The following is a 27,747-nucleotide window of genomic DNA, read 5'->3' on the forward strand; positions in this document are numbered from 1 at the left end:
TCAACCAACAGATATTTTATTGGGCAGCTACTCTGTGCCTGACATTGTTCTAAGTGCTGGGGATTCGGCCGTGCATGATGCAGATAAGATCCCCTAACGAAGGGACTTAATTCTGGCACTGACCCATGGTGTCTCTTCCTCCTGTGTTTTCCCCATTATTAACAGAGTGGCCTTTGTCCTGGGAATTAGAAATAAAGAGTAATTCAAGGTAGTCATCAATTATTTTTCTTATCACAAAAACACAAAGCCAGCATCACGGAAAATAAATACCTTCAGTAAAATAAGCTGACGAATTAATATCTGCAAGATGTTTCAGAAAATGAAGATTAATTCTTTCCTGGGAAAAACGTGTATTTGTTTTTAAGAGCCTATGATCTGGTTTGTAGCTTATATGGAAATGAGGCTGAATGTATCACGCTGTGAATCACTAATCTAAGTAGGAGGCAGAAACACTAATTCAGATTAGTGACTGCTTTTTCCCTGTAGAGAATTTGGTATACTTGTTTAGTCTTAGAATTTAAACATAACCTCTTGTGCATGAAGTAAAGGATGCATTCAAAGAGTCACTGGAAGACTAAGACAGTACACCAGTCATGACTTATCTCTCTACCTGAACCTCCCAGTAGGGCCAAAGAAATGCCAGCCCCACTGAAGACATGATACCAAGACATAAGATTTATTTCTGTGTGAGGTGCATTAATTCAACAGATATTTGGGGGTGCTTACTATGTATCATGCATAGTACAGGTATAGGTACTGGGTAGACTAAGATTACTAAGAGCCTGTCTGTACCCTCAAAAGACACACAGCCAAGTGAGGGCAAATGATATATTATTAGTGTGATGATAACCATAAACAGGGAATTATTCAAAACAGAGAAGGGGCACTTAATTCCAAGAAGATTTCCTGGAGAAAATTTAACTTCCATTTGAGAATTAGTGGATGAGTAGGTGTTAAGAATGGAATGTTATGGGTGGGGGTGGGGGGTGGGGGGTGGGGAATGAGGAGGGAGTTGGGGGGGGGCTGTGTTTGGGGTCAATAGGACAGCATTAGCAAAAGTAGGAAGACACGGATGCACGGAGGAATGGGGTATATGAGCAACTGAGAGCACATTAGTGTTCCTGAAGTGAAAAGTATGAAGCAGAGAATAGTGAATTATGAGGCTACAAATATAAGGAGGAGCCAAATTTGAAAATCTTACTTTCAGTTTAAAAATCTTTGACCATCTTTTTTGACAATGAGTAGCCATTGAAGGGAATTGAGTGAGGGAAAAATGTGGTAAAATGTGGGTTTTAGATTTCGTACTCTTTCAGTTTCATGAGGCACAGACTCAAAGATTAGAATGTACTCAAAGAGAACAAATCAAAAGATTTTTATAATAATTAAAATAAGAGACTATGACAGCTAACTTAGGACCACTTCAGTAGGGATGATGAGAAAAGGACAGAATTAGAAGCACTTGGGAGGTACAAAGAACAGCACGGGAGGGGTGACTGGATGTGTGGGTTAAGGGCAAGGGAGGAGTGAAGAAAGACTCTTTTGACTGACTAGATTATTGATGGTGCCTCCAATGGAAATGGGAACTGTAAGAGAAAGAGTGGGTTTAATGAGGGGGTGCCTGGCTAAATGGTCTCCTGTAGGAAACCCTACTAAGAGATGTCCAGTAAGGGTGTGGTATTTAGTGTTTGTCTTCAGGATGTCTGAGCTGGAGCTATAGATTTAAGAGGCATCCTAATTAAGGTTTAAAATGGAGACTGTGACACTGGGCAGTATAGCCCAGAGTGTGTTTTGGCAAAGCAGAGGAAAAGGGCCTCAGAGAAGGAACAGGGAAGGAGTGGTCGGAAAGGTAAGGAAACCAGGGACCTGTGGCATCATGGAAGCCACAGGAGTAGAGTGCTTAAAACACTGTTGATTATTCAGCAGAAAAGAGCATAAGATAATGAGATAAATTTTCCTGAAGTTGATTGACATCACATATGTAATCCTAATGAGAGCAATTTCTGAAAGCAGTGTTGGCAGAAGCCAGGAGAGAATTTGAGATGATGAAGCAGAGACTGTGGATGTGGTCAAACATTTTAAGAGGTGTGGGTGCTGAGAGGAAGAGTAAAATTGAAGGTATTTACTAAAGGAAGATCCATAGGCCTTAGAAGGGAGACATAGGCATGTTTCCAGACTGAAGAAATGGGCCCAAGAGGGTGGGTGTGATTGAAGATATGGACAACGAAAGGGATGACCCTTGAAGTAAGACCTTGGAGGAACACAAATCAAGGGAAGGGCATGGATAGAAGCGTTGGCCTGAAACTTGAAAAAGTTACTTCATCTTTGAAGATTGGTGCAAAGGAGTGAGGATTGATGATGATATACATGTATTTGTAAGAGTGGGATTATAAATTGAAAAAGATGATGCACAGCAGTCTCATTTCTTTCTGTGAAACTGGAATGGTGGTTTGCTTCCCAAAACAAGAGAGTCAAGATGAGGATAAGAAGAAATGAGTGAAAGTTTGATCAACTTATAACAGTGAGAGCCCACTTATGGTTGTCCAGTTCAGTTTCCTCCAGCAGCATTTGGGCTCCAGGACACAAGAGCAGAGGAGGCTCAGAGTCTTGTTGGGTAAATTCAACAGAAAGGAAAAGTGTGTAAGGGTTTCAAGAGTGTGACATCTAATGGATCCAGATTCCATTTGGCTCTTTCATGATTGTCTCATGAAAACAAGAAGGAGTATGAGTGAATCAGGTGAGTTTTCTGAAGCAGCCATTTTGGTGTGTTTGGGGAAAGGCAGGAAAAAAAAAGAATTTAGAAATCATCAGTATTTATATAAAATAGAGAGATACAGTGATCATGTATGAAGAGCTTTAAAAAATTAAACTCGGGGTATTGTCCACCCTATGCAAAACTGCAGCATAAAAGTTGTCTTTGGTGCCTCCAGTTTCCCTTTTTATGCCCTTTTTCTCTCTTATGGACCATATATATCTCAGAACAGATTTATTTATTCCAAGGGTGTTCATGATTAATTTGTATTCCTTCCTAATAGAACTTAATAAATTAATAACAACAATAGTTCACACTTTTGAGCACTTATGTTCTAAGAGTTATGCTTCATGTTCACATATATTATGGCATTTATCATCCCAACTATCCTATGAGGAAAGTATACTGTCCCCATTTTACAGCTGATAAAATCGAGGCTTACCTAAGGTTCCCAGGCTTATAGCTGGTAGAGCTGGAATTCAAACCTGTGTCTGTTTGAAACTGAAGCCCAGTATTCTACCATCTTCTACGTTAATAAGGAGACCTAGCGAATACAATGATTTCTGTAATATTAAATGGCAGTGGTAAAATCTTAGATATGGGAATTGGGCAAAGCTATTTCCATGCCTTCCATAAAACACCCAGCATAGAGACTGCCTATCTATAGTAAGATAGACCTCTCACTTTGAAGCCAAATACTAGAATCTAATTATACTGTTGTTAACTCCCCAGGTTTATTTTCATTTCTTTCTGCCTTTTCTGTTGTCATGTTTTCCATCTAAAAAACAAGAATAGCAAATACAATTTGTATTTAGATTGCGCATTTGCTTTGTATGTTACATTGATCTCTTCAAGCTGAAAGATGTGATTTGGCTGAAAAATATTTTTCCCATCCCTCACTGTTACATCTGCAAAAATACATCATCAATTTAGCTTGATAAAGCAATATAGCAACCAAATTCCATAGTATTTTTGAAAGAATCCCAGCAGTGAATTGTATTTTTTTTTTGCCTGGGCAGGCACCAGGAATCGAACCGGGGTCTTGGGCATGGCAGGGGAGAACTCTGCCTGCTGAGCCACTGTGGCTGCCCTGCATCTCCTTTTAATTTCCCAAGGGAGGTATCCCATTTAAATCAACATTGATGTTTGAAGTATACAAAGGAAAAACACAATTGGATGTTAATAAAACAATAATAAGTACCAGCTATCCAGAGTAAACAAAAACAGTGTTACACAAATGCATGAGGAACATGGGAGAAAACAACAACATAATGATAGGAATTAACTTTACACTGCATTTCCATGCATTGTTTTGAAGTTTATATAATTTATGATGCAACCTCATATTAAATTTTGAATTGGAAGACACAAGCTTTGTGTTTCCTTATATTATACTGTAATATGAGGCTTAATAAGAGCCTGATAAATCTTGAGTATTGCATTACACTATGTTAATGATTATCATCACAGCTTTTCCAACACAGGCACCATAGTGTCATCACAGATTATAATTTAAAGGAAATATTAGCAATTTAGAGTGGCCATATACTGTAGTTAATAAAGCAGTGAATAGAAATCAGCTTTATAGGTAATTTACCAGCTAATGACAATTATTTCTATACTGTATCATAGGCTTGTGTGAGGAGAATAACCTTTTATATAAATAAGATCGATGCTCAAATCATTCTAACTTGTATGCTGCAGCAACTCATTCAATACTGATGGCTGATAGTTTCTCTTAATAAATTAATTTATTGCCTGACAACACAAAAGAACACTGTATTTCACATGGTTTGCTTCCCAGGGGTATTTAGCAAGTTTGCCCACTACATCAAAGAGTCCAAATTGTACTAGTAGGAAATAAAATGATGGAACGTGATCTGCAATATTTTGTGGTCAAGTATTCCGTGTGAGTACTGCACAATTTATGGCCATCTCAGAGCGTGGGGATACTGCTGTGTCTGATCGAGTAGCTTAGCAAAATAAAGACAGATGGCAGTGCAGTAAATAATTACTTGATTGGAAGCAGCCACTGCAGGATTGCCTCCTGCCTTCAGTTCAGTGAGACTTCACCTGGGGTATGGCACATTGATTCACATGAGCATTTGCAGCTTTGAGTTGGTTGACCTGGAAAGAATCATAATTTAATAATTAATAAAGAAAAAGGATGCTGTGAAATGGGAGGGGATGTGATTCCCCAGTGGGTTTCCCTGCTTTCCCTTCTATTGTCAGCTAATTGACTGCTCTCTCTCCTTAAGATTTAAAGTGGATTGTAATTTGTAGACTCCTGCTTATTTCTAAAATTAAAGGAAAAAGAAGGCTAGGGATAGTACATTTGAGGCCATCTAACAAGTAATTGAATTTCAAAATATAATCACTCCAATTGATTACCATATAATCAACTCATAAAGCACTTGAAAATATAGTAGCTACTCTTCGGGAAATTTTGGCATTTGCATGAAGATATGGGCCCAGAATTCACTCTTTGTTCTTACTTTGAGAACTGCTTGGAGATATGTATGAAGAGATTGATTAGGAACCCACCCTCCGTTAATGGAACCTAAAGGTTTTTCTTCCACTATCAGAACCTCATGGAGTATCTTAAAATCTTGGGAAAAGAGAAAGAGCAGGCTTTCTCTCTTTCACTCTCTCCACCTGTTCTCCCCTACCCTTCTCTCTCTACACACACACACACACACACACACACACACACACACACAAAATGTAGCCTTATAAACCATGATTTGCTATGACATTATCTAATTCAGAAGACTCATATGCCCAGTGTTCTAGTAGTACCTGATGCCCTGGTGGTGACCTTTTCTAGAGAGTGAGGACGCTTCTTTCTCTTCTTGCCAGCTCAGTCTTCTGATTAATCTCACCTGTCCTACCTTCAGCCATCTCCAGCTTGGTTTGTATCACCAGCCCCTACCAGCCCTAGCATTGACTCTCAAACATTGCCTACTGCACCTACCTCCCAACCATCTCCATCCTTGACAGCCCTTCACTTAGTTTTACTTTCTTTGCAAAGATAACACTTTCAAAAGCAGTGAAGTCTATTGATTAGTAGTGAACTAGCATTTGTTTATTTCAACCAACTATTTTTTAATGCATTTCTCTGCAGACGTGGCCAGCACGGCATGGTGTGGTGGGGTGGGGTGGAGGTGGGGGAGCAGGAAGGATGTGCACAGTGAAGAATGTGGGAGGGAGGATGTGACATTCCAAGTATACTCAAGACAGATCTGAGTCCAAATCCCACCCTTGACACTTTTCAGCTGTGTAACCTTGGCCAAATTATTTATCCTCTCTGTGTTTCACTTCTCACATTGTAAATGGGAATAATTATGGTACCTACCTCACGGATTCGTGGTTTTGGGTTAAAGGATATGATGGCTGCAAAGTGTTTGACATTGTACTTGGCACAAAGTAAACACATCAATGATTGTAATGAAATAGGACATAAGTCCTGCCCACTAGGAGTTTGTGGTCTAGTGGGGGTGAAATAGGCATGTGTCTTAAAACTCTACTCTGGGTCAGACAGTTATAGTTTAATAACTGCTATAAAGTTTTAAGCAGACTATTATGGAAATGTAGAAGAAATTAATTCTGATTGAGACATTTGGGGAGGATTTCTTGAAAAAATGCACACCGGTATTTCTTCAACAGGCAGATATCACTGGAATGGAAAGCAGTGACCTTTGGGGAATCACTTGAATTTCGTGAGCCTAGGTTTTCTTATTGGGTAAAATGGGGAAGAATAACATCAGCTGTGCCAACACCCAGTATTGTTTTTGGAATCAAATGAGATACTCTGTAGATAGGGCTTTGTAGATCCTGAAGCATTGCAGATGTAGTGGCGATTGGTTGAGTAATTTCTCCTATCGACTTGGTGGAAATCAGTGTATGTCTATCCATGCGTACCCCTTGCCCTGCGCCCCTTTGTGGCTAATAGTACACTTTTGCAAGTCAGCCGACCACAACTCCTCTTGAAAGAGATGTTTTGACAAAGTCTAATCTTGATTTCCTATGCAAACAGAGGCAAGCAGTATACCGGGTAGGTAATTCAGAAGAAAAGATAATCAGAACATCACTTCTATTAGTGCTGAAATGAGGAAATGAGCGAGTGCTCAGGAGGAGGCCTTAGATCATCTACGAGGTGCATAACTAAGAATTAACACTAATAAGAATTTGCAAAATCACTGAGCACATGGAGATTGCACCATTGTGTGGATCTGAGAATCCAAGATGGCAAAGACAGCAGATGTTAGCCTTAAGATAGACTGTATTATCCTCTTTCTCTGTCCTCTTCAAGGGATTTGCTGATTCTGAATCGTTCAGGAAAAGAAACCTGCTTTTGTTTCTCATACTTGCAGTTTTGGCAGTCTGCTCTGTCTTGGATGGACTGTGTACATACTTTTCGCTCAAATTGTTGGAGTACTTCACAGTTGGCCCAGCCAGCTGACTCTGTTACAAAGGAGGGTATTTTTCCCCCTCCTTTGTCCAAACCAGAGGATGAGCAACCAGTGATTAGGCAATCAGTGGCTAATCACGGGGTATGTTAAAACCTGCCAAAAAAGGGCAAGAGAAAAAACCTCCTCCTCCTGGCAACCCTTACAGTTGCCCCGAGAAGTTCACAATTGTGCACCTTCAGATGACTACAGAGAGCAACTTGCTCCCCCACACCCCGTCAGCTCCTACAAAACCCTGGAAGGGTGGGAAATAGCCAGGGTGCCATCATAGAGGCATTGATGACAAAATCTGGCTGCTGCTGCTGCAGCCCATCAAATACACCTTATCTTTGGAGTCTTCCCTTTAAAATGACATGTTTCAGGGACATCATTTAGGGGAATTAATTTGGCATTATACCGTGTGCCTTCAGTAAGTAGGTTCATCTGATGATGAAGAGTTGATCCCAGTATCATAGTAATAAGCCAAAAGAAGAACATCTTCATAGAGGGCAACACGCAGGATTTGGAGTCAAGCAGAACTCTTCACATTACCATGACTTGCTGGGTGACAAGTTACTGAATCTCTCTGAACCTCAGTTTCTTCATCAACAAAATGAGGATAACAATAGTAACAATCTCAAAGTTGTTTGAGGAGGAATAAAGTGCCACTCAGTCTCTGGCACCCAAAAGTGTGCAACGAATAGTAACTGATAACTCCCAGGCTTCTCAAAATACCCCATGTGCTTTGCATGACTAAGCCTATTTCCAGAAGTGTCATAAGTATGCTACCTATAGAATGCGCTCATGTTATTCTTTAAGGAGCTCTAAAGCTCTATGCAGAAACTTCTGTTTCTTCTTTTTAAAGAGCTAGGAAGGGTGGGAGAGAGGGAATGTGGTGAAACTCAATTTCATAGATAGGAAACCTGAAGCATAGAAAAAGTGAATACTTGCCTAACGTCATAAAGTCCACAGCTGAGCTCGAATCAGTCATGACGTCCAGTGCAGTGCAGCTTGTGTTCATCTCTCCAGCTTCTGCTTGAGCTTGACTAACCCAGCCTAAGTTCTCAGATTTTCTATAGTTGGTGATCTTGAGAATCTTTGAAGCTTTGGGGAAATCACATGGGTGGTTTGACCTTTAATCTTGTGCCGCTAGGAAAGATAAATTGCTAAGAAAGAGGCTAGATGATTCTGCTTAGCCAAGGAACAGCACCAACTAGGGAGGTTGACTGTCCTGAGAGATTTAGTTAGGACATAATTGAAAAATCTAGAGTGTATATAGCATGGCTTCTCAGTTAGATAAGGCAGCAGTCTCCGAGGATTGACGATTGTAGAAACCCTACCAGTGTTCTGTAATACTGAATCTGTGTTTTCTACTCTCTTCCTCTTAACATTGTTCATTTCCTAAGGCTCTGCTCTCAGAAGGTGGTAAAATGATGCAATCTGACAAGAGAGCCACCTTGCCCAATGTAAGCAAAAAGGCTGAAAGTTTGGTCCTGTACCAAGGTTTTTTTTTTATCCTGCATCCAGTGCTCGTTGAGGTCAGAGAGGGATTCATGCATTACATAGCAGTTAGGAATTTTTCATCACAATCAGAATCCAAAAGAGATAAAAGGCAGCCAGAAGCAACATCAAAGCTTGAATTGTGAGTCTCAATCCCCGGCAGGAAATTTTGGACAGCTTGCCTCATGATCTAGACTTCAGAATTGTGAGACCCTCCTTAGCGATTTAAACACTGACAGATACAGAAAAATTTCAGCTCTTATTTCTTTGGCCTTAGTCACCCACTGCAGAACCAAGTCCTTGCTTATGAGAAAGAATTGTTGGTACAGATAGTTTTCTCTGTAATTTGCATTCAGAACTTGTAGAGGTTATTGTGTTAATAATAATGTGTTATTTTGCTTTAATTCTTGCCGTCTGGTGTTATGTTTCAATTCAGGAGGCTTTGTTGAGTGCCTGATACATACCCAGTGCACTTCTATAATTTTACTGCTTCCAGGTATAAAATATCTGACCCAGTATCTTACTTAGGTCAGTAAATCAGCAGCTTACATTGTACAAGGTCTTATATATAGTGAATGTGTTTTTGTTTGTTTGGGCTTTTCCTTTTTGCTGGCAATAAATTAAAACTGCATTATTTAACCTCCTTTACCCTCACAAATAAAAACCTAGTGACTTCATGTATTATAACTTAATATTTAAAGCTACTTGTTTTTACATTCTGGATGTAATTTGCTCAAATGCATTGGTTTTGATATTTTTCTTGTATGCTGTGTGGCTGAGGCACATTTCATTATTCTTTCCATGTGAGTTTCCTGTTATTGCAGCACCATTTGTTGAATTTGGGTTTGTTTGGTTTTTGTTGGTGTTTGTTTGTTTTGCTTGTTTGTTTGTTTGGGAAGTGCATGGACCGGGGATCAAACCCAGGTAGAGAATTCTACCTCTGACCTACCCTTGCACCCCCTAAATGCATTAGTTTTTAATAATCATTCATGAAATCCATTATCACTCATAATCATTTGATCATATATACCCAATTATTAATATTAAAGAAGTTTATAAGAGTGTTCCTAGAGCCTCTGTTGCTTTGAATTAAGTAAATGACTTTATCATCTTTTATCAGATGAATTAGAGAAATTAGAACAGGAGAGATTGGCATTGGAAGCTACTATCAAAGACAATGACTGTGAAGAAGGGGGTGGAGGCATTCGAGGCTTGTTCAAAAAAGCCAGCAAGTTGAACATTACTAAGCCAACTACTAAGAAAGGTAAGTACTTAAAAACAAAAATTGCAAGAAAGATTACAAGATAAGACACTACATAAGCATCTTTAGGAGTCAGAAATCAACATATAAGATGTTGGGGCCATCAAGTATAGGTAGGAACTGAGAGATTTCTTTTTTTTTTTTTTTTTTTTTTTTTAATTCATATTTTTTTTATTAATTAAAAAAAGAATTAACAAAACAATTAGAAATCATTCCAATCTACATGTACAATCAGTAATTCTTAATAACATCACATAGTTGCATATTCATCATTTCTTAGTACATTTGCATCGATTTAGAAAAAGAAATAAAAAGACAACAGAATAAGAATTAAAACAATAATAGAAAGAAAAAAAAACAAAAAAAACAAAAACAAAAAACCTATACCTCACATGCAGCTTCATTCAGTGTTTTAACATAATTGCATTACAATTGGGTAGTATTGTGCTGTCCATTTCTGAGTTTTTATATCCAGTCCCGTTGTAGAGTCTGTATCCCTTCATGAGAGATTTCTTTTGAGAAGATAGTTTTTTAGAAGGTAGAAGCTGTTGTCATTTATCAATATCGTGCACTTTGTTCCATCATACTGTAAAAGCTTTACCTTAAAATAAGAATATTTGGTTGGGATGTCATTCCACGCTTAAGCAGATTGAATGCCATAAAGTAGAAATTTCTTAATTAAGATGGAAATTGGATCGAAATTTAAGAACCAATACCCAAACTAGTTTATCTGGCCCCCTCCACCTTTCAGACATTTCGGGACACTGAGAGCTGAGTTATCACAGTTAAATGGAGGAGCCACTAAAACACTAATTTCAAAAAGCATCTTTATTTTAAACCAGAAGGCTCTATCAAGTTGGAACTTCGTTGGTATTAACCACAAATTTTGGCTAAGTGGTACACTTATCTCTGAATGTCTGATATACATCTCTGGACAGAGGACCAGAGGATGGGAGAGATTAACTTTTATGTTTTTATAAGTTTTATAAATGGGTGATTCAAACATCTGACTCTTTTGAGAATTGCTTTCTTTCCAGAAACACTGTGGATTTGAATTTAATGGGGGGTGCACAGTGACCTCTGCTGGTAGACAGTTGGAATGCTAACATGCATTTCCTTCATGCACGAATGCTCTCCATTTACTGGAATCATATGCTGGTGGGGAGACCAGGAAAGATCATTTCACCGTGAGGCTCTCCAAGTCAAACAGCAGGAACCAAATAGAGACTTAGCCTCTGGTCTGGGTTGACATAAACCATGTAAAATGTTCAGCACTTCAAAGAAATGTATCCTGTAAAAGCCACCTCCTATCTTTTGGTTCTGCTTACTTGTTCTCTTACTATAGTCCCAGGATGAAATTTCACCTGTAGTATAGTAGTTTTATGTATTTACAAAGAATGATGGTAGATTCTAATATTGCCCCCCTTCAATTACTAGAGGTATCCTGGTGCTCCTGGACTATCCTATGGGGTGTGGGAGGGCCTACTATTTATTGCTTACCCTAAAATTATATTTTCTAGGAAAAAGGTGTTTTTGAGTCGACAGTTGAAGGTGCATCAGAATTTTCAAGGTGTTTAAATTAAAATACGATTGTTCTGGATCCTAAATACTATTTTCTTTCCTCTACAATTATTGTATCCGTGAAAAGAGTTAACTCTGCTCTTTTAAATTGTACAGTCTAGAAAACAATGGTATATTCAGAACTCATAGCCCAATACTGCTCTACATGATGGGGGAGCAGTTACCGTCTCTCTTTATAAAAGCAGGACTTGTTATTTGGTCTGAAAACCTATTTCTGTGTCACAATACTTGTTTTGGCAAAAATGACTGAAAGTCAGCATGTCTCACTGTTGGGAAAAGCAGTAATAATGTAATGCCCATTTGAAGTTTCAAACACAGCTCTAAAGTAGGATCATTCATTACTCTGCATTTTATTTAGTTCGTTGACAACTCTTTTGAGTTCTTGATCAGTACCAACTCTGCCACTAGGTATTCAAATACAGTCCTTTGGATGCTTTGATTTGCATGTAAGTGAGGGCAGGATTTGGTCCATTTTGTAAATAAATTTACTTTCTCCTTCAGCACTCCTAGGGGTACAGAAATGATGTAAGATGATTCCTCCAGAACTGACAGACCCCAAAACATGGAAACAGTGAAAGGCAGAACAAAGCATCTTCAGGCTCTCTTAGATCAGAGAGGAGGCTCTGAAGAGGCTGCCAGCTCTACTCCAAGCGCTATTCCGACACCAAAGAGCACTACTCTTTGAAATAGAGCAATGAAGTCATCACTTTCAAAGACACAGAAATGAGAAATAATGTACACAGTGCAGCAGACACCTACTGGCAGATAGAAACGAGGACCCTGCTCGAACACCAGCCTAATTCCCTGGGTAGACTTTCACCGTGTCCATGTAAAAAAAAAAAAAAAGAAGTTTTATGCATACTCAAGTATGGGTATTCTAACCCAACTGAAGGCATTTTGTCATTCTGTATTTCTTGCCTTTTTTCCATTTGACACGCACAGATTCAAATAGCTTAAGTAATTTTTCATTAGTTTCACAATATTCCTTGCAGAGAAAACAAAGGAGTGAGCCACGTGGGCCAAACCATGGGGCCAAAGGGTCAGTCACAGAGAACAGGATGCATGTGGTCACTGGCAACCCTTATAATCCAGAAGTTTATGGTACTTACGCCAAAACCGTGCTCAGATGAATGCATCCCCTAATGGAGAAACGCTTCTGATTCTATTGTTATCTTTAGAGAACCAATCGCCGTGCATTCTACTTTCACGTAAATCTCAGCACATTAAATTGATTTATGTTTGTAATCTGGAGAAATTGGAACATTTTGACTATAGTATCAGATCATGTAGTATTGTTACGTGACTAAGTAATAATTCCACTCTGAGAGAGATTACTAAAGATCTGAAAAGAATCCACTGCTTTTTAATGAAAACTCTAATCACAAAACCAGTATCAAATGTTCATTTAACTAGTGAAGGCGATCTAAAGTATTGGGGGATTCAAGACTCAGCACTCCTTTTCAGAGAATAAAGCTTACTTTTTATTTTTATGTATGAAACACAAATAAATCGCCCTTCCTCTGTTTTCATCAATAGATTTATTGGAAAGTTGCTTTGTTCCTGTCCTCAAAAGATAAATAGATACATTCTTTTTCTTTCATTTCAGACAGCAGTGTTAACACAATCCAGTCGATGCATGTCGGGGAGTTCAACCAGAAACTGGTGGAAGCCAGCACCCAATTTAGAAAGAAACAAGGAAAAGGCACAATTGATGTTTGGTGGTTATTTGATGATGGAGGTAAAAAGTTTCAGCGTATACACTTGGGAGGAGAATTTCTATATTGATAAATTTAACAAACTGCATGAAAAGGTATATGAAAATGATACCTGTTAAAGAATAGTATTTCTGTATTCCCCAAAGATTTAAAATGATTTGGGAGCTGACCTACGAATGTGGGAATGAATAAAGATGTAAAGATATTCATTTCCTTTCAATCAGACATACTCATCCTGTTATAATTTACTTTTTGTTTCAGGGTTAACACTCCTTATCCCCTATATCTTGACACTCAGAAAAAAATGGAAAGACTGTAAATTAAGAATCTATGTCGGAGGCAAGATCAACCACATTGAAGAAGAAAAAATTGCGTAAGCAATTTATCATTCCCCCGTGAGAGCATATAGGATATGTGTTGCCCTGATAGTCACTTTTAAGAACTTTAAGTGATTTTGAGGCATAATAGATTTAAAGACAAAGCCACCATGATAGGCCCCCTATTTACTTGGTTTGCTGGTCAATAAATTATCCGCATAATTTTTCTAATCAGTCTTCAGTTCCTCTCATCCCTGACCACGAATGCTTTCCCAACGGAATTTGACACAAAATCCTCATCTCACGTCTTGAATGAGAGAGTATCATTATCTCATATGATGTTTATTTTGTTCTGACCAGTAAATGCATCCAAGAAAGGAAGAGCCTGAAGAAATGTGTGCCCAGTTTTTTTTTCTGGGAGATCCAAACCTGCTCACTTTCATGGCGTGCTTAATAGAGAACTGACAGAGACACAAACCTGGGTTCTAGCCCCAGCCCTGCCACCAACTGGCTGTAGTCATTCAACATAGTTGGGGCTTCAGTTTGTGATTGGTAGTTTGAAAGAGTTTAAATGGAAGACAGTTTGAGATCCCTTCTAACTTAAAAAAAAGTCCCACCACGTAAGTCTTTCTTTCTCATTAATTTAGCCATGGAGGACTGATGTGTAGTTGTGAGAATAACAAGCATGCTAAGAACATGGCACATTCAGATGTCCCTGGTGGAAAGCTGAAGAAAGATATTCACCTGCCCTTAGTCCTTCCCAGACCAGAAATCATGAAATAATGGCAGGCTTTTATATGGTAATTTTAAATATGTTTCCCTCTTAGGAAATGTGAAACATCCATACTGTATGTGTGTGCATGCTCATGTATATGTGTATCTGTGTATCTGTGTATGTGTATACGTATGCATGTATATATACATATGTAATGTTTATTTTGTCTTAAAATAGAAACTAATATGTCTGTAATAATTTATATATATTTTTTAATACTTCCAGGATCTTACTGGGACAGTAGATGACATTTGGAAGTGAGTCAGGGTTTAGATGAGTGTATGACATCAATGTTAAATTTCCTGATTTCAGTAATTACACTCTGGCCATATGAAAGAATGTCCTTGTTCTTAGGAAGTATTTAGGGCTAAAGGAGTCTGATATCTGAAACTTACTTTAAAATGGCAGATAAGCAGGTTGGTAGATAAATAAAGATGATAAAGAAATAGATGTAGATAAATAGAGAAACAAAGAGGGAGGTAAATAAGGCAAAATGTAAACAATTGGTGTCTCCGGGAGTTCTTTGCACTATTCTTGCAACTTCTCTGTAACTTTGAAATTATATTCAAATTTGCCAGGAAAACCCTCTAATGTGTAGCTACATAATGCTTACATACTTATTATTAGTTTATTGTAGTTTATCGGTAACTATAAAAATGATCAGCAAGATAAGTCAATAAGTGTTAAAACTTGTTCCATTTATTTCACATGATCAGGAAATGTGGTTAGCTTTGTATCATTCTCCCTGAAACATGAATGCATAGCTAGTTTGCTCTTTCTACCATCTATACCTACATGACTGTTTTTTTTTTTTTTTTTTGGTCTTCTATGGAATAGCTCAGTCCACACTTAATGTATCCATCAAGTACTGTAATGAAAATTAAACACTAACTAAAGACTTTTAAATAAATTAGCTTGTCTGAAAGCTAGGCTGAAGTAAGACAGATTGCTTTTAAATGTCTTAAATCCCAAAACTCTTTGATTGAAAATAGTTAAATATGCAGCAGTGAAGTGCTTTTCTCTTATATTTTCAGAATGGCTTCCCTCCTGAGCAAATTTAGGATAAAATTTGCAGACATCCATATCATTGGTGATATCAACCTTAAGCCAAACAAAGAGAGGTATGACACGTTTAATGTCCATTTACTGTTCCATTCTTTCCTCATGGTACTCTCTCATTCTCTTTTGTTTTGATTATCAAGAGGTAAAAATGCCATGTGTTTCCTGAAGTGACTTCCTAATAGGTTGTAATGAAAAGGCACTTTATCAAATCATCCTGGCATAGAGCTCTGAAGTACATTCGAATGGGAAGAAAGGGTTTTGTGGAGAAGGTGAGCTTTAGAGGGAAAGTTGTTAAAGCACAGGTTAGTTAGCATTTTAGAATCACCTTCATGTTCTTTGTTTCTATGGTGGCAAGATAGCAGGAACCACAAGGCCAGACTATTCCTCTGAGCAGTTGGTGCAATTTTTCATCATTCAAAGCTCCTGGGGAGGCATCTGGATGGGGAGCTCTGACGGAGCAGGTGTGGAAACACCTTGTATCATCTTGGCACAATGACAGTACATACCTTTCAGAGCCGTTTTAGCTTTTAGGCCAATATTTAGGGCATATAAAATTGGGGGGTGGGGGGAGGACCGGGTAGCTGGTGGGGAACACCGGCAGGGAGGGCCTCTATTTGAAGCCAAACAAGGAAATATATTGGCTCCAAAATAAAAAAGGAAATGGCTAAATTGAAATGATAATTGTTTAAATGTCTTAAATATGACATCATTTTAATGCTCATTAATTGTTGAATTTATAGTCCATGATATTTGAAAAAAATTATAAGTCAGATCTTCAGAGGGGTTTCCTAAGGGTGCTAGAAAGTTGTTTGGAAATCACAGCTGTCCGTGTCTCCTCGCTCAACGTCGGGCCCCCGGCCGGCGGAGGGTACGACAAGAAAAGGGGGAGAGAGAAAGAGACGCAGACAAACCGGTCCTGGCGGTAGAAAACGAGTCCAGAATACGCAGCAGTTGTAAGCACAAATCTTTACTGGGTCTAAGCTTGCATTATCTATAACTTTCCCCGACCGGGTGAATACATCCCGCGGGGGAGCGACCTCTGTGCGGCCGTCAGGCACGGCTCCTTGTGGGTCGTCCCCCCCACCTCATCCGGGTAACATCTTATATACATAATCGGGGTCCAATGGGCTGACGCCACGTATACAGTGGTGATAGGTGGGCACGGTTGGCGGATATGTACGTCATACACGGAAGCAGGATGTGAGCGCCATCTTGGCTCACTCGATGGGCGGGGGGAACTCTGGAGCAGGCTGCAGCGCGTCCACTAGGCCTGACCCGGGTGGCGGCTCTCCACACACAGCTGATTGTAAATTAAATAAACTACTAAGAGTTCAGTTTTTCAGAAGCATAATAATAAAATGTTTGCAATCCCAAATCACATTTACTGTTGCACCTGGACACAATTTATTACATTTGACTTGCTGGGAAGTGGGGCCTCCCAGGGGGAGAGCACAGAGGGACATGGAGGTCTCAGAATATTCTAAGTCCTTGTGGTCTTTCTGGACCACTTCCCATTCCTACTGACACCATTTCGCCTTCCTCCTGCAATTCTTGAGAGGTTGCGATTCTAACCCCTCATACTATTCCAGTCTTTTTACCTCCTCCCTTATTTTGATTGACTGTTTTCCTTTATGTGCTTAGTAACTAAAAGAAAAATACTCAGTTTTAAAAGACATTCTTATTGACAAAACAACCTTGAATTTCATGTTTTTCAAGGGTATTCGTGATTCCTCCAAGGCCTAAGCCAAGTAAAATAACTTTGCAACACTTTGTGACAAGAAAACTGTAATTGAAAGGGCCGACCTGAATGATTACTTTGTACTATTTCCTTACATCATGCATACCTTTAATACCTAGCATTCCTATACTTCTGCAACTACAAATAGAACTACAAATACTGACGAAAAATTAAGAACTCATTTATAATTTTCCTTGGTAAATGGAGTTAACTCTGACATGAACTCTGACATGAACATGTCATACAATAGCTCTGATAGCCTTCTACTTTTCATTTGAAGAATTTTAATTCCCCAAGTCATTTCCTCTTGGCATTTGCAGGGATGTGATCAAATGGGCTCATCTTATGGACCGCGGTTGGTGAAAATGCGTTCTCTTTCACAGTGCACCAGTCCAGTGACTCTCAGGCATGTGCCACTCATCAATAAGGCAGAGCCTGTTAGTGCCTCACAAGGAAAGGGTCATTTTCTCTAGTCTGGAAGTTAGCCATGGTGTCCCCTGCTAGCTGGATTTTTCCATGGGCACAAATCAGTCACCTACTTCTTATAGTTTCATTCTTGCTGCCATTTGCCTTACCAGAAATGAAAGACTATGTTCACCAACTTCTTTGTTCCTATAATCTTTCCTTTCTATCCATCAGTTTGATTTTCTCTACTGAAGACCTTGTTTCCTTTCCTTTCTCCCACACTAGTCTCTGCCCAGCTGCCATGGTCACAGCCACCACATCCATCCTTTCTGTCCTGCCTATCAGCAAGGATTTGATGTACCTCTTCCATGAACCATGCCTTCTCATTCTTAGAGTACCTGCCATATTCTGGACGCTCTTACCTTACTAACCCTCACCTTTCTCTCATGCTTTCCTCTTTTCAGAGCACAAAACTGTTGGGACAGTACTAAGAAATAAAGATTTTTGATACTGTTTTCATTTGGTGTTTCTCACATTTCCTGCAAGGAAGAGAGCCACTCTCCTTCCCCAGGAAAAAGTGAATTAAGCTTCACAATTTTGGAGGTTTTCCCTCTGATATTTCCAAAATCTTGAGGAAGAGTCAAGGAAAAAAAAATATCCAGCCTTTCTGGAATAAAAGAATCCTTGCACCTAGTGTAGGTGTGAAGACAAGAGGCCACCAAGGAGCAATGCACTGGAAGTACCATCCTCCTCTGTTTAACCTTCTGCTATTCCTGAGTCCATGTTACTTTATAAAACAGTCACATATCTGATATTGGCAGCAGTTGTTGTAATATATGAAGGGAACCCTGTTTTAGAACAAACAAGGGATAGTCTGTTCAGGAAATCTCGCAGATGGTCACTGGTAGTGCAGCTGACACTTTGTGATAATTAGAGAAAGGCAGCTCCTCTGGGCATCCAATTAGAGAAAGGGAACGCTTCGTCTGGGCTGGCCGGTCCTGGCCCAGGGCCCATGGCTTGGAGAGTGGAGCACTGACTGTGTCTCAGCTATCACTTAGGCTTTCTTGGCTGAGGAGCCCTTATCTTACCATTAACAACCATTAACAACTATCACCTGATCACTGTTCTTTTTTGGCTTCTCAGTCACCAGAGGCCAAATAGTCACCACTCTTTTTGACAGTGTCAAAAATATCTTGTCCATGAGTTCCATGTCTGAGGCCAATGTTAGATGCCCTTATGTTGCCTTTAATAATTCTTTTATCTGCCCATAAAACATCAGTAAGTCTCGACGGAGACATTTTATCATAGAGATAAATACAGTAGGGCAAGGGTGAACGGGAGTACAAAAGAAAAGTTAATGAGAAAATAATTGAGCCAGGAGAAACTGAAAAGTCTTTATGTTTAAATTTCATTTTTTATTGTATAGAATGAATTAAAAGGAACGGGCTAAGAAAGACAAAATCTTTGTATGAAAATCAAAGAGAAACTAGAAGCAATTAACAAGATACTTTAGTTTAAAGATGATAGAGTAGTCACAGAAACAATTAGTACATTACTTTGAGAGAAGAAAAGAAATCTTTTCTTAAGGAACTTAGGGGAAAAAATTATGCAATTAAAAATTTTTTAAACTGTATTGTTATGAAGAACAGCGTAGGGAAGACAAGGGAAGATGTTAATTTTTAAAATGCAATTAATTCTCATTTATATTTAATAGTGTGTAATACTAGGCTTATTCTAAAGTCAATTAAAAATTATTTGCTAGAAAAATCAGACTCGGTGAAAATTGATATAGAATTAGGAATAAAATTGAACCATCTTTGTATCACAGAGCTTAAGAGAATAGAAAAGCAGTGGCCAGCTTTGAAGAAATCAAAGACGAACATGAACAAAGAGCAATAAGAGAGAAGAGAAAAGAAATGGGCAGAGACAGTTTCATTATAACCCAGTGTCCCTTAGCATGTTTTAATTGTGAGTGAAAGAAAACCTAAGTCATAGTGACTGAAATAACAGAAATTATTGGCATGCATAACGATAAGTCCAAGTGTAGTCCGGCTCTCAGGTAAGGCTCTCTCAGTCTAGCTACTGTATCTGTCGTTGTGGAATCACCAGCCAAGGTGACTTAGTTTTGGAAACCGTGGCCACCAGCAACCAGGATTGCATACTTGCTCATTTATGTTTAGTGGCAGAGAAAGTGTGTCTCTTCCTAGGTTACTGATCTCAGGCCCTGGCTTCATTCAGGTTTCACTGACCTAATCCACTGAGAGTCACTGAAGTGCCTCTTGGGCCCATCTGCCTCGTCGTTATGTGCCCCACTAACAATTCCTCCGGCACAGAGGAGAGAATTTTACTGATTGGCTCATGCTGGGGATGGAGTCAGTCTAACAAAACTAACAATGGGGCAGGAAGGAAGACAACCAGCAAACTCCATCTCACCTGTTTCTCAGGAAACTGCTTTTGAATTTTGCGTTCAAACTTGGCCCTGGACAGAGGTGTGCAAAAAACTCTCATTTTGATCAAAATAAGTATATGTAGAGCTTAAACAGAGACCCTTTTGATTGTTAACAGCCCTTGAGGCTGTTAAATAAAATGATTGTCTGGCATCCACAGAGCATTTTTTCCGCACTTTTCTGAGCACTGTTGCCCAAATTATCACACTACCCTCACATTGGCCCTCATATCAGCTCCCAGCAGCTGCAGTGACACCCCCCACTTTTTTTTTAACTTTTTTTTATTGTATAGTATAACGTATATACAAAGCAAAGAAATAAAAAGCATTCATTTTCAAAGCACTCTTCACACAGTGGTTACAGGACAGATCCCAGAGTTTGTCATGGGCTACCATAAGATCCTCTCATATTTTTCCTTCTAGCTGCTCCAGAATACAGGAGGCTAGAAGGCTTAAATACTTTTTTATCACCACAATTAACTTTTTTTCCTTCTTTTTTTGTGAACGATAGCATATATACAAAAAAGCTATAAATTTCCAAGCACAGCACCACAAGTAGTTGTAAAACATATTTCAGACTTTGACATGGGTTACAATTTCACAATTTTAAGTTTTTACTTCTATCTAAAATACTGGAGACTAAAAGAGACATCAATTTAATGATTCAGCAGTCATATTCATTTGTTAAGTCCTATCTTTTATGTTTAATTCCACCATCACCTTTGATCTTTCCATACCTCTCATTGGGGTTGTTTGGGCTTTGGCAATTCTAAATTTTTGATATTGGAAGGGTCTGTCACTAATATGGGCTAGGGAGATGAAACTATCTGATGTTCCATCTGAAGAGGCTAGGCTAGGTTTCAGGACTTATCTGGACCACCCACCTTTTTTTGTAAAAAAGACAGTGTTTTTACTTGTGAAATATAACATATATACAAAAAAAGCAATAAATTTCCAAGTACCTTTTAACAAGTAGTTATAGAACATATTTTAAATGAATTTTAAATAAAAAATGATTTTTCATTTTTTCTTCTAGCTGCTCCGAGACACTGAAGATGAAAACAAATATCAATATAATGATTCAGCAGGCATACTCATTTGTTAAACCCTATCTTCTCTGTTACACTCCTCCTCTTTTTATTTTTTATTTGTGTGTGTGTGTGTGTGAAAAATAACATAGACGCAAAAAAGCAATAAATTTCAACGTACATCACAACAATTTGTTGTAGAACAGATTTCAGAGTTTGGTATGGGTTACAATTCCACAATTTTAGGTTTTTATTTCTAGCTGCTCTAAGGTACTGGAGACTAAAAGAAATACCAATTTAATGATTCAGCAATCATATTCATTTGTTAAACCCTACCTTCTCTGTATAACTCCACCATCACCTTTGATCTTTCTCCCACTCTTTAGGGGTATTTGGACTATGCCCATTCTAACTTTTTCATGTTGGAAGGGGCTGTCAATAATATGGGATGGGGGATGGAACTACTTGATGTTCTGGAGAAGCTGGCCCCTCTGCATTTCAGGATTTAACTGGTCCAGGGACCCATATGGAGGTTGTAGGTCCCTGGAATGTTGCCCTAGTGCATGGAACCTTTGTAGAATCTTATATAATGCCCTAGGTATTCTTTAGGATTGGCAGGAATTGTTTTGGTTGGGGTTTAGCAAGTTATGATAGGTGGTAATGTCTAACGTAGCTTGTATAAAAGTGACCTCTAGAGTCTCTAGAGCCTCTCAACTCTATTTGAACTCTCTCAGCCACTGATACCTTATTAGTTAACACTTCTTTTCCCCCTTTTGGTCAGGATGGCATTGTTGATCACATGGTGTCAGGGCCAGGCTCATCCCTGGGAGTCATCTCCTGTGCTGCCAGGGAGACTTTCACCCCCGGATGTCATGTCCCACGTAGCAGGGAGGGCAATGGTTTCACTTGCAGAGTTGGGCTTAGAGAGAGAAAGGCCACATCTAAACAACAAAAGAGGTCATCCAGAGGTGACTCTTGGGCATACTTATTAGTAGGCTAAACTTCTCTGCTATATACATAAGCTTCACAAGAGCAAATCTCAAGACCAAGGGCTTAGTCTATTGACTTGAGTGTCCCTAATGTGTGACACAGTATCCAGGGTTTCCTGGTGGTAAAGTTTAATAGTTCCATTTTTTTTCTCCCATCCCTCAAGGGACTTTGCCAGTACTTTTTGATTATCTGCTTAACATACTCTAGGATATATCCAGGTATTGTATTCAGCTATACGGGATTAAAGGCCCTCATTCTTATTCTAGACTCCCTGTGTTTGGATTGTTTAGATGATCTATCCAGACAAATTGAGTTAGATTATGTGCTACAGAAAATTTAGGTTCTGGACAAAATAAACCTTTCTTCCTTTGGTCTCAAAGAGTAGGTGAAGTCCTAAAATACAGACAATGTCTCCCGTACCCCTGTATTCTGAATTAACTTAATCCCAAACTGATCGACTTCTTTATCTCTACCCCCCACCCCCATCTTTTGTAGGGAAGGTTTTCAGGCCGAGGGGGCAAAGGAAGGGCTCCAGTAGCTTTTCCAGTACCCTTTCGGAAAGAACTCAGGCTTTTCTCTCTGGGTCCGGTACCCTTTCCCAGATTCCTTTCTTTTTTTTTTTTTTTTTTTTTTTTAACATGGGCAGGCACCGGGGATCGAACCCAGGTCCTCTGGCATGGCAGGCAAGCGTTCTTGCCTGCTGAGCCATCATGGCCCCCAGATTCCTTTCCATTGTACTGACGACTGCTGAAGGTGTCTGAAGGCACGATACCATTGGGAAGAATAGCAAATAAAAGTATTAATGTGTCTTATTCCTTCTCTGCCTTTGTCTATACTTCTAAAATAAGTAAATGCGTTAGAGATTTGCTATGCTAAGTATCTCTTCAGTCTCTTAACAAAGGCATACTGGTAGGTGCAATCCTGCTCCATTGTAATCTGCCCTTTCATCTTCAAATCCTAAATCAGGCCACTGATGAGTAAATTGAACTCATTGCTTCATATTTTAATTTCTTAACTTTACAGCACATGGATTCTAATTATCACGCATATCAAAGTTACTAAATTATAAACAAGCTACGTTATATAAAACCAAGGAAAATTATTCACACTTTAGATAATTTTAAAGTAGCATGCTGAAGACAACTATTGGTATAAATTATAAGCTCTGCTTTATGTGACTGTTTTAAAAGTAAATCTGAGAGTGGTCCACCGTGGCTCAGCATGGCAGAGTTCTTACCTGCCATGCTGGAGACCTGGGTTCAATTCCCAGTGCCTGCCCATGCGGGAAAAAAAAAAAGTAAATCTGAGGTTCTTATAAAAGACAAGAAGAGATTTTTCAGCAATTTTTAAAATGTTCTGTTGCTCTTAGATACTGTGCCTCATTTCTACTCAAGAATTGCTTTTTAATCATTCTAAAATGGTCTCGACTTGTTAGAACATTAAAATATTGATTTTTACATTTAAATCACCATCTAGTACCTAGATACACAGGTATAATATACAATTGAAACAAAAGTTTCAGAAAGTAATACTCATTCTTACAGGTCAAACAAGCTGATATTTTTTTCTTCTCATCTCATGTGGTCTTTTCTGTCCTATCCTACCTTAGCATGTCCTATTTCGATTTCACAAATATTAGTTAAGGCCCACTGAATTTATTCCATGACCTATGGCATCTCAAACCATATTTGAACCTTAATCTAAAGAATCATGTAAGACTATTTCAGCATTGTTTCTTCTAGGCTTTTCTATACCTGGTTTTCTTGACATAGATGAGGTCACAGTTTATATATGCTATTGTATTCTGCTTTTCTCACTTAATATTACATAAATATGTGTATGTATATATACATATGTTATTGATTTTTATTCTTTCTCCTGAAGTTCACCTAAACAATAGTCATTTGAGAATCTCAGGCAGAAACATCAGATACCCAAAGGACTTAGGCAACATTATTTGCAGCCAGCTTCCAGATTTTTCGATAATCATTAAACTCCTGGAGCCCTTGCTGCTCTCCTTGTCTCTCCCCACAGCCTCCTGCCATGAGTGAGAGTTGCCTTGTGGACTAAAGGTGAGGGTGGCCTTACCCAACTCCCACGGACCCTGGTTTACCTCCCATGTTAATTCATGAATGTTCCCCATAGAGTATGTGCAATAAGCAGTTGGCCATTCACGTATGGGCTCCGTGTCTATGTTAGAACTGTCGTTGGCTATAATATGAGGAAAAGATCTTTGCAGAACAATTACTCTCTATATGCTTGAGTGTTTAAATTCAAGATCTAAAACCCAGTAGGCTACAAGTCCTCAAACATGTTAAGGCCTTGCCTTGGGCTGGGAGGCAGTGTCATAGCCATTGGTTTTACTCACAGTAAATTCCCTGCAAAGATGATTCTTAAAAAAATTTGCATGATTTCAGCTCTAATTCTGTAGCCAGCAGAGCCAATCATACCTGGAGTATCTGTGAAATAATGAGTTAGATTCCCACTGTGAGGCTTCCTTTATAATTCCAATTTCAGCTGGAAAGTCTTTGAAGAGATGATTGAACCATATCGTCTCCATGAAAGCTGCAAAGATTTAGCAACTGCTGAGAAATTAAAGAGAGAAACTCCATGGAAAATTACAGATGCAGAGCTGGAAGCAGTAAAGGAAAAGGTAAGGACTTGTCTTCCTTAATTTTTACCTTGCTGTCTAACCAGCTGAAAAACAAAACAGTGGTTGATTTAAAAATCAGGAAGTCATGAATCCGTTATCGAATTATATTCAGAATCCAGGGTATCTACATTTTAAAAATGCTTTTCAACAATGTTACTGGATATGAGCATTTAGAAAACTTTCACTTTTTAAATAAAATCAGTTTTTATTTAAAAAGCCACTAAGCCACCATCGCATCGCCCATTGACTCACAATTTTAAGGCAATAACAAAGATTTTTAACCTGATAAAGATAGCTATGAAAAACCAACAAATGGGAGGTGGAACGGTGGCTCAGTGGCAGAATTCTCACCTGCCATGCCGGAGACCCGGGTTCAATTCCTGGACCCTGCCCATGTAAAAAAGAAAAAGGAAAAAAACAACAACAAAGGGGTCTGAGAAAATATATGATGTGGTTACAACCATGAGTAGGAACATTGGATTGTGCACAAGTTACAGGATTGATGAGAAATGGTGAGCTCTTCTTAAGAGCTGAGGAAGATGGAAATGAAGTTGGTGAGAGTGGTGATTGTGAAAAAGGCAGGACTCCCTCAGGAATTAGGTAGAAGAATTAACATCTGAATTGGACATTCATGAAAAAGGCCACAAGCACCTCCATACTATAAAATCTAACTTAACTACATTAGGAGATGAAATCTAAAAGCAAAGCGAATCTACTGGGGAAATAATGAACTGTAATCATAAACCCTGTGTGTAACAAACTTCTCAGCTCTAGCAAAGACTTTTGATATAATTGAGGAAATCACACAATTTTTATGAGCCTTTGTTCTTAATCAGTGAAATAAAATTGACTATTACTTTCATCACTGCAAAACAGTTAATGTCATTATTTTTTCTGAGTGACTCTTCTGGTGGCTTCTTAGTTGAAACTGGTTTCCTGTACTGATAAAGTAGTCAAAGAGCTTAAAGAAAGATAAACTAGAATAAAATCTATGTTTTTAGAATTTCAAATAGGTATCAAGATTAGGTCAGTTTTCTTCAACCGCAAACCTGCTCCCCCACACCGGCCATTCTTATGATCTTTTCACTGTAATCCATATTCTTTCTTTTTATGCTTGTTTTGACTATAATTTAGTAAGCCACTGTACCTATAGTACAATGATAATTTGGCCCTATTCTTTATGTCTCATGAGTTTTGAGAATACTGTAAGTTTCTGAACCTGAAATAAATCATTGTAATTTTTTTTAAAGTGAGGTTTTCCACTCATCCATAATTTGAGGTGAGAAAAATTCTAATTCATACATCCTGGTAGAACTTTCCCCAATAAAATAATAAAATCTTAAATGCTGTCTGCAGAGTTACCGCCAAGTTCGACTGAATGAACTCTTGCAGGAACATTCAAGAGCAGCCAATCTCATTGTCCTGTAAGTATCACTACAGACATTGAACAATTTTCGACAGGAATCCTAGGGTAAATGGGTTAATCCATTTAAAAGCTCGTGACTATTCAGATGGAAAGTTTAAAAGATTGTGATTATGTGGGATTTTAGAAAGTGAAGGAAAATAAATGAGACTCTGATAACTAGGGCCTGTGTGCTCTAGGGGCCCCCTTTGGCCTTCCCCCATTATGCCCTACCCATGGGGCCAAGGGGATGTACCCGCCTAGAATGCGTGCCCTTCTGCACTTAGATCCAGAGACCCAGGACCCTGGAATTCCCAGTCTAACCAGCCCCAAGGCCCACAGGCCTCTTCCCTGGGCAGGCCCTCCTGGGGCATGGTGCCCACGGTATTTCACGGGGCCCTGCACAGTGCAGGAAGAGGCCAGACTGGGTGAAAAATAATGGCAGGCTTTTCCATTTCTACTCTTTGCTTTCCAGCCCCACAGATATGTGTGGCACACCTCCTTAAAACCTTAATGTTCATTTATTTGCAAGTTGGTAGCTAAACATGAAAACTCCAACTGTTTCACAGTTATACTTCATGAACTAATTCCTTCATAGGAAGATAAATATTTTTTCAAGCAAGGTATAGACTGGGGGACTATCCATTTAAGACACTGTAGAATGGTATATTGAATTGGGTGGTAGCATTCAAATACCTGGTTTCTGAGGTGTCTCCCAGATGTAAGAGCTTTAGATTATTGGGAAATATCTCTCTCTCTCTCTCACACACACACACATACACACACACACACAAGGCTAATCAAAAAAAGTTGATCAAGTTCTCTATTTAAAGAAGAAAAAACTAACTTGTTGTCTCTCCTCTACAATACCTGAGCCTAATGTTCTGTTTAGAGATATGTGTGTTATCTAAGAATACATCGCTTTAATAGCTATCCTGAAAATAATTCCAGTGGTTTCTTCTCTCCTTTTTTGGTACAAAAGCTTCAGGCCACTGGTTATTAAATAGCTCAGAAGTACTTGTGATGTTATTGCCTGTAGTAATTTTCAATTTTGTTGTCTATTTTGCTTCCATGCTGTCAGGAGCCTTCCAGTGGCAAGAAAAGGATCTATATCGGATTTGTTGTACATGGCTTGGTTGGAAATCCTCACAAAGAATCTCCCTCCTGTTTTACTAGTTAGAGGAAATCATAAAAATGTCCTGACATTTTACTCTTAAAATATGAAAGATTAGAGCACATTTTAACCTAACATACTGTGTGTTGCAAATCTGATCTATAGATATGTAAATCTCTGGAGACCATCCTAAAACTTGTCACTATATTTTTTTAATTGACTAAAGGCTGTAGCTGTTTCTCCCTCTATCAGTTTAGAAGATGTCAAAGCAGTGCTACCCCTAGAAAAACACTTTTATTGCTACTGGTGACATAAACTAACTGCTGACTTATATCATGAAAACCACCAACTGGACTGCAAACTCCTCCACGTAAACATAATCTTTTGTTTCTACGATGTTTGCTTCTAGGCCTGCTACAGGTCCCAGTCCCACAGCTGCCTCTCAATAAATGGTTATTGACAGGTTGATATAGTCACCATGGGGGTTTATCAAAGGAAAAGACCAACTGGGCGAGAAACATGATTATTCTTGGCCTCCTCAGAGGTTTATACATACAAAGAAG

The 27,747-nt window shown here is 38.8% G+C and overlaps 1 protein-coding gene across 3 annotated transcripts in view; it reads left to right on the forward strand.

The window, feature by feature from the left end:
* The window catches only part of SLC12A1 (solute carrier family 12 member 1), a 95,940-nt gene extending 68,642 nt beyond the window's left edge, over positions 1-27,298 (forward strand). For all 3 annotated transcript variants that reach the window (XM_077127797.1, XM_077127795.1, XM_077127796.1), the window contains exons 20-26: positions 9,818-9,961; positions 13,146-13,277; positions 13,516-13,627; positions 15,381-15,467; positions 24,533-24,668; positions 26,025-26,092; positions 27,152-27,298. In XM_077127797.1, coding sequence (XP_076983912.1) covers positions 9,818-9,961; positions 13,146-13,277; positions 13,516-13,627; positions 15,381-15,467; positions 24,533-24,668; positions 26,025-26,092; positions 27,152-27,287 — 815 coding nt within the window. In that variant the 3' untranslated portion in view covers positions 27,288-27,298. The remainder of the gene's footprint in view (positions 1-9,817; positions 9,962-13,145; positions 13,278-13,515; positions 13,628-15,380; positions 15,468-24,532; positions 24,669-26,024; positions 26,093-27,151) is intronic.
* The last annotated feature ends 449 nt before the right edge of the window (positions 27,299-27,747 follow it).

Source organism: Tamandua tetradactyla, chromosome 14 (assembly GCF_023851605.1).
Source record: "Tamandua tetradactyla isolate mTamTet1 chromosome 14, mTamTet1.pri, whole genome shotgun sequence".
In the NCBI taxonomy this organism is placed as follows: Eukaryota; Metazoa; Chordata; class Mammalia; order Pilosa; family Myrmecophagidae; genus Tamandua; species Tamandua tetradactyla.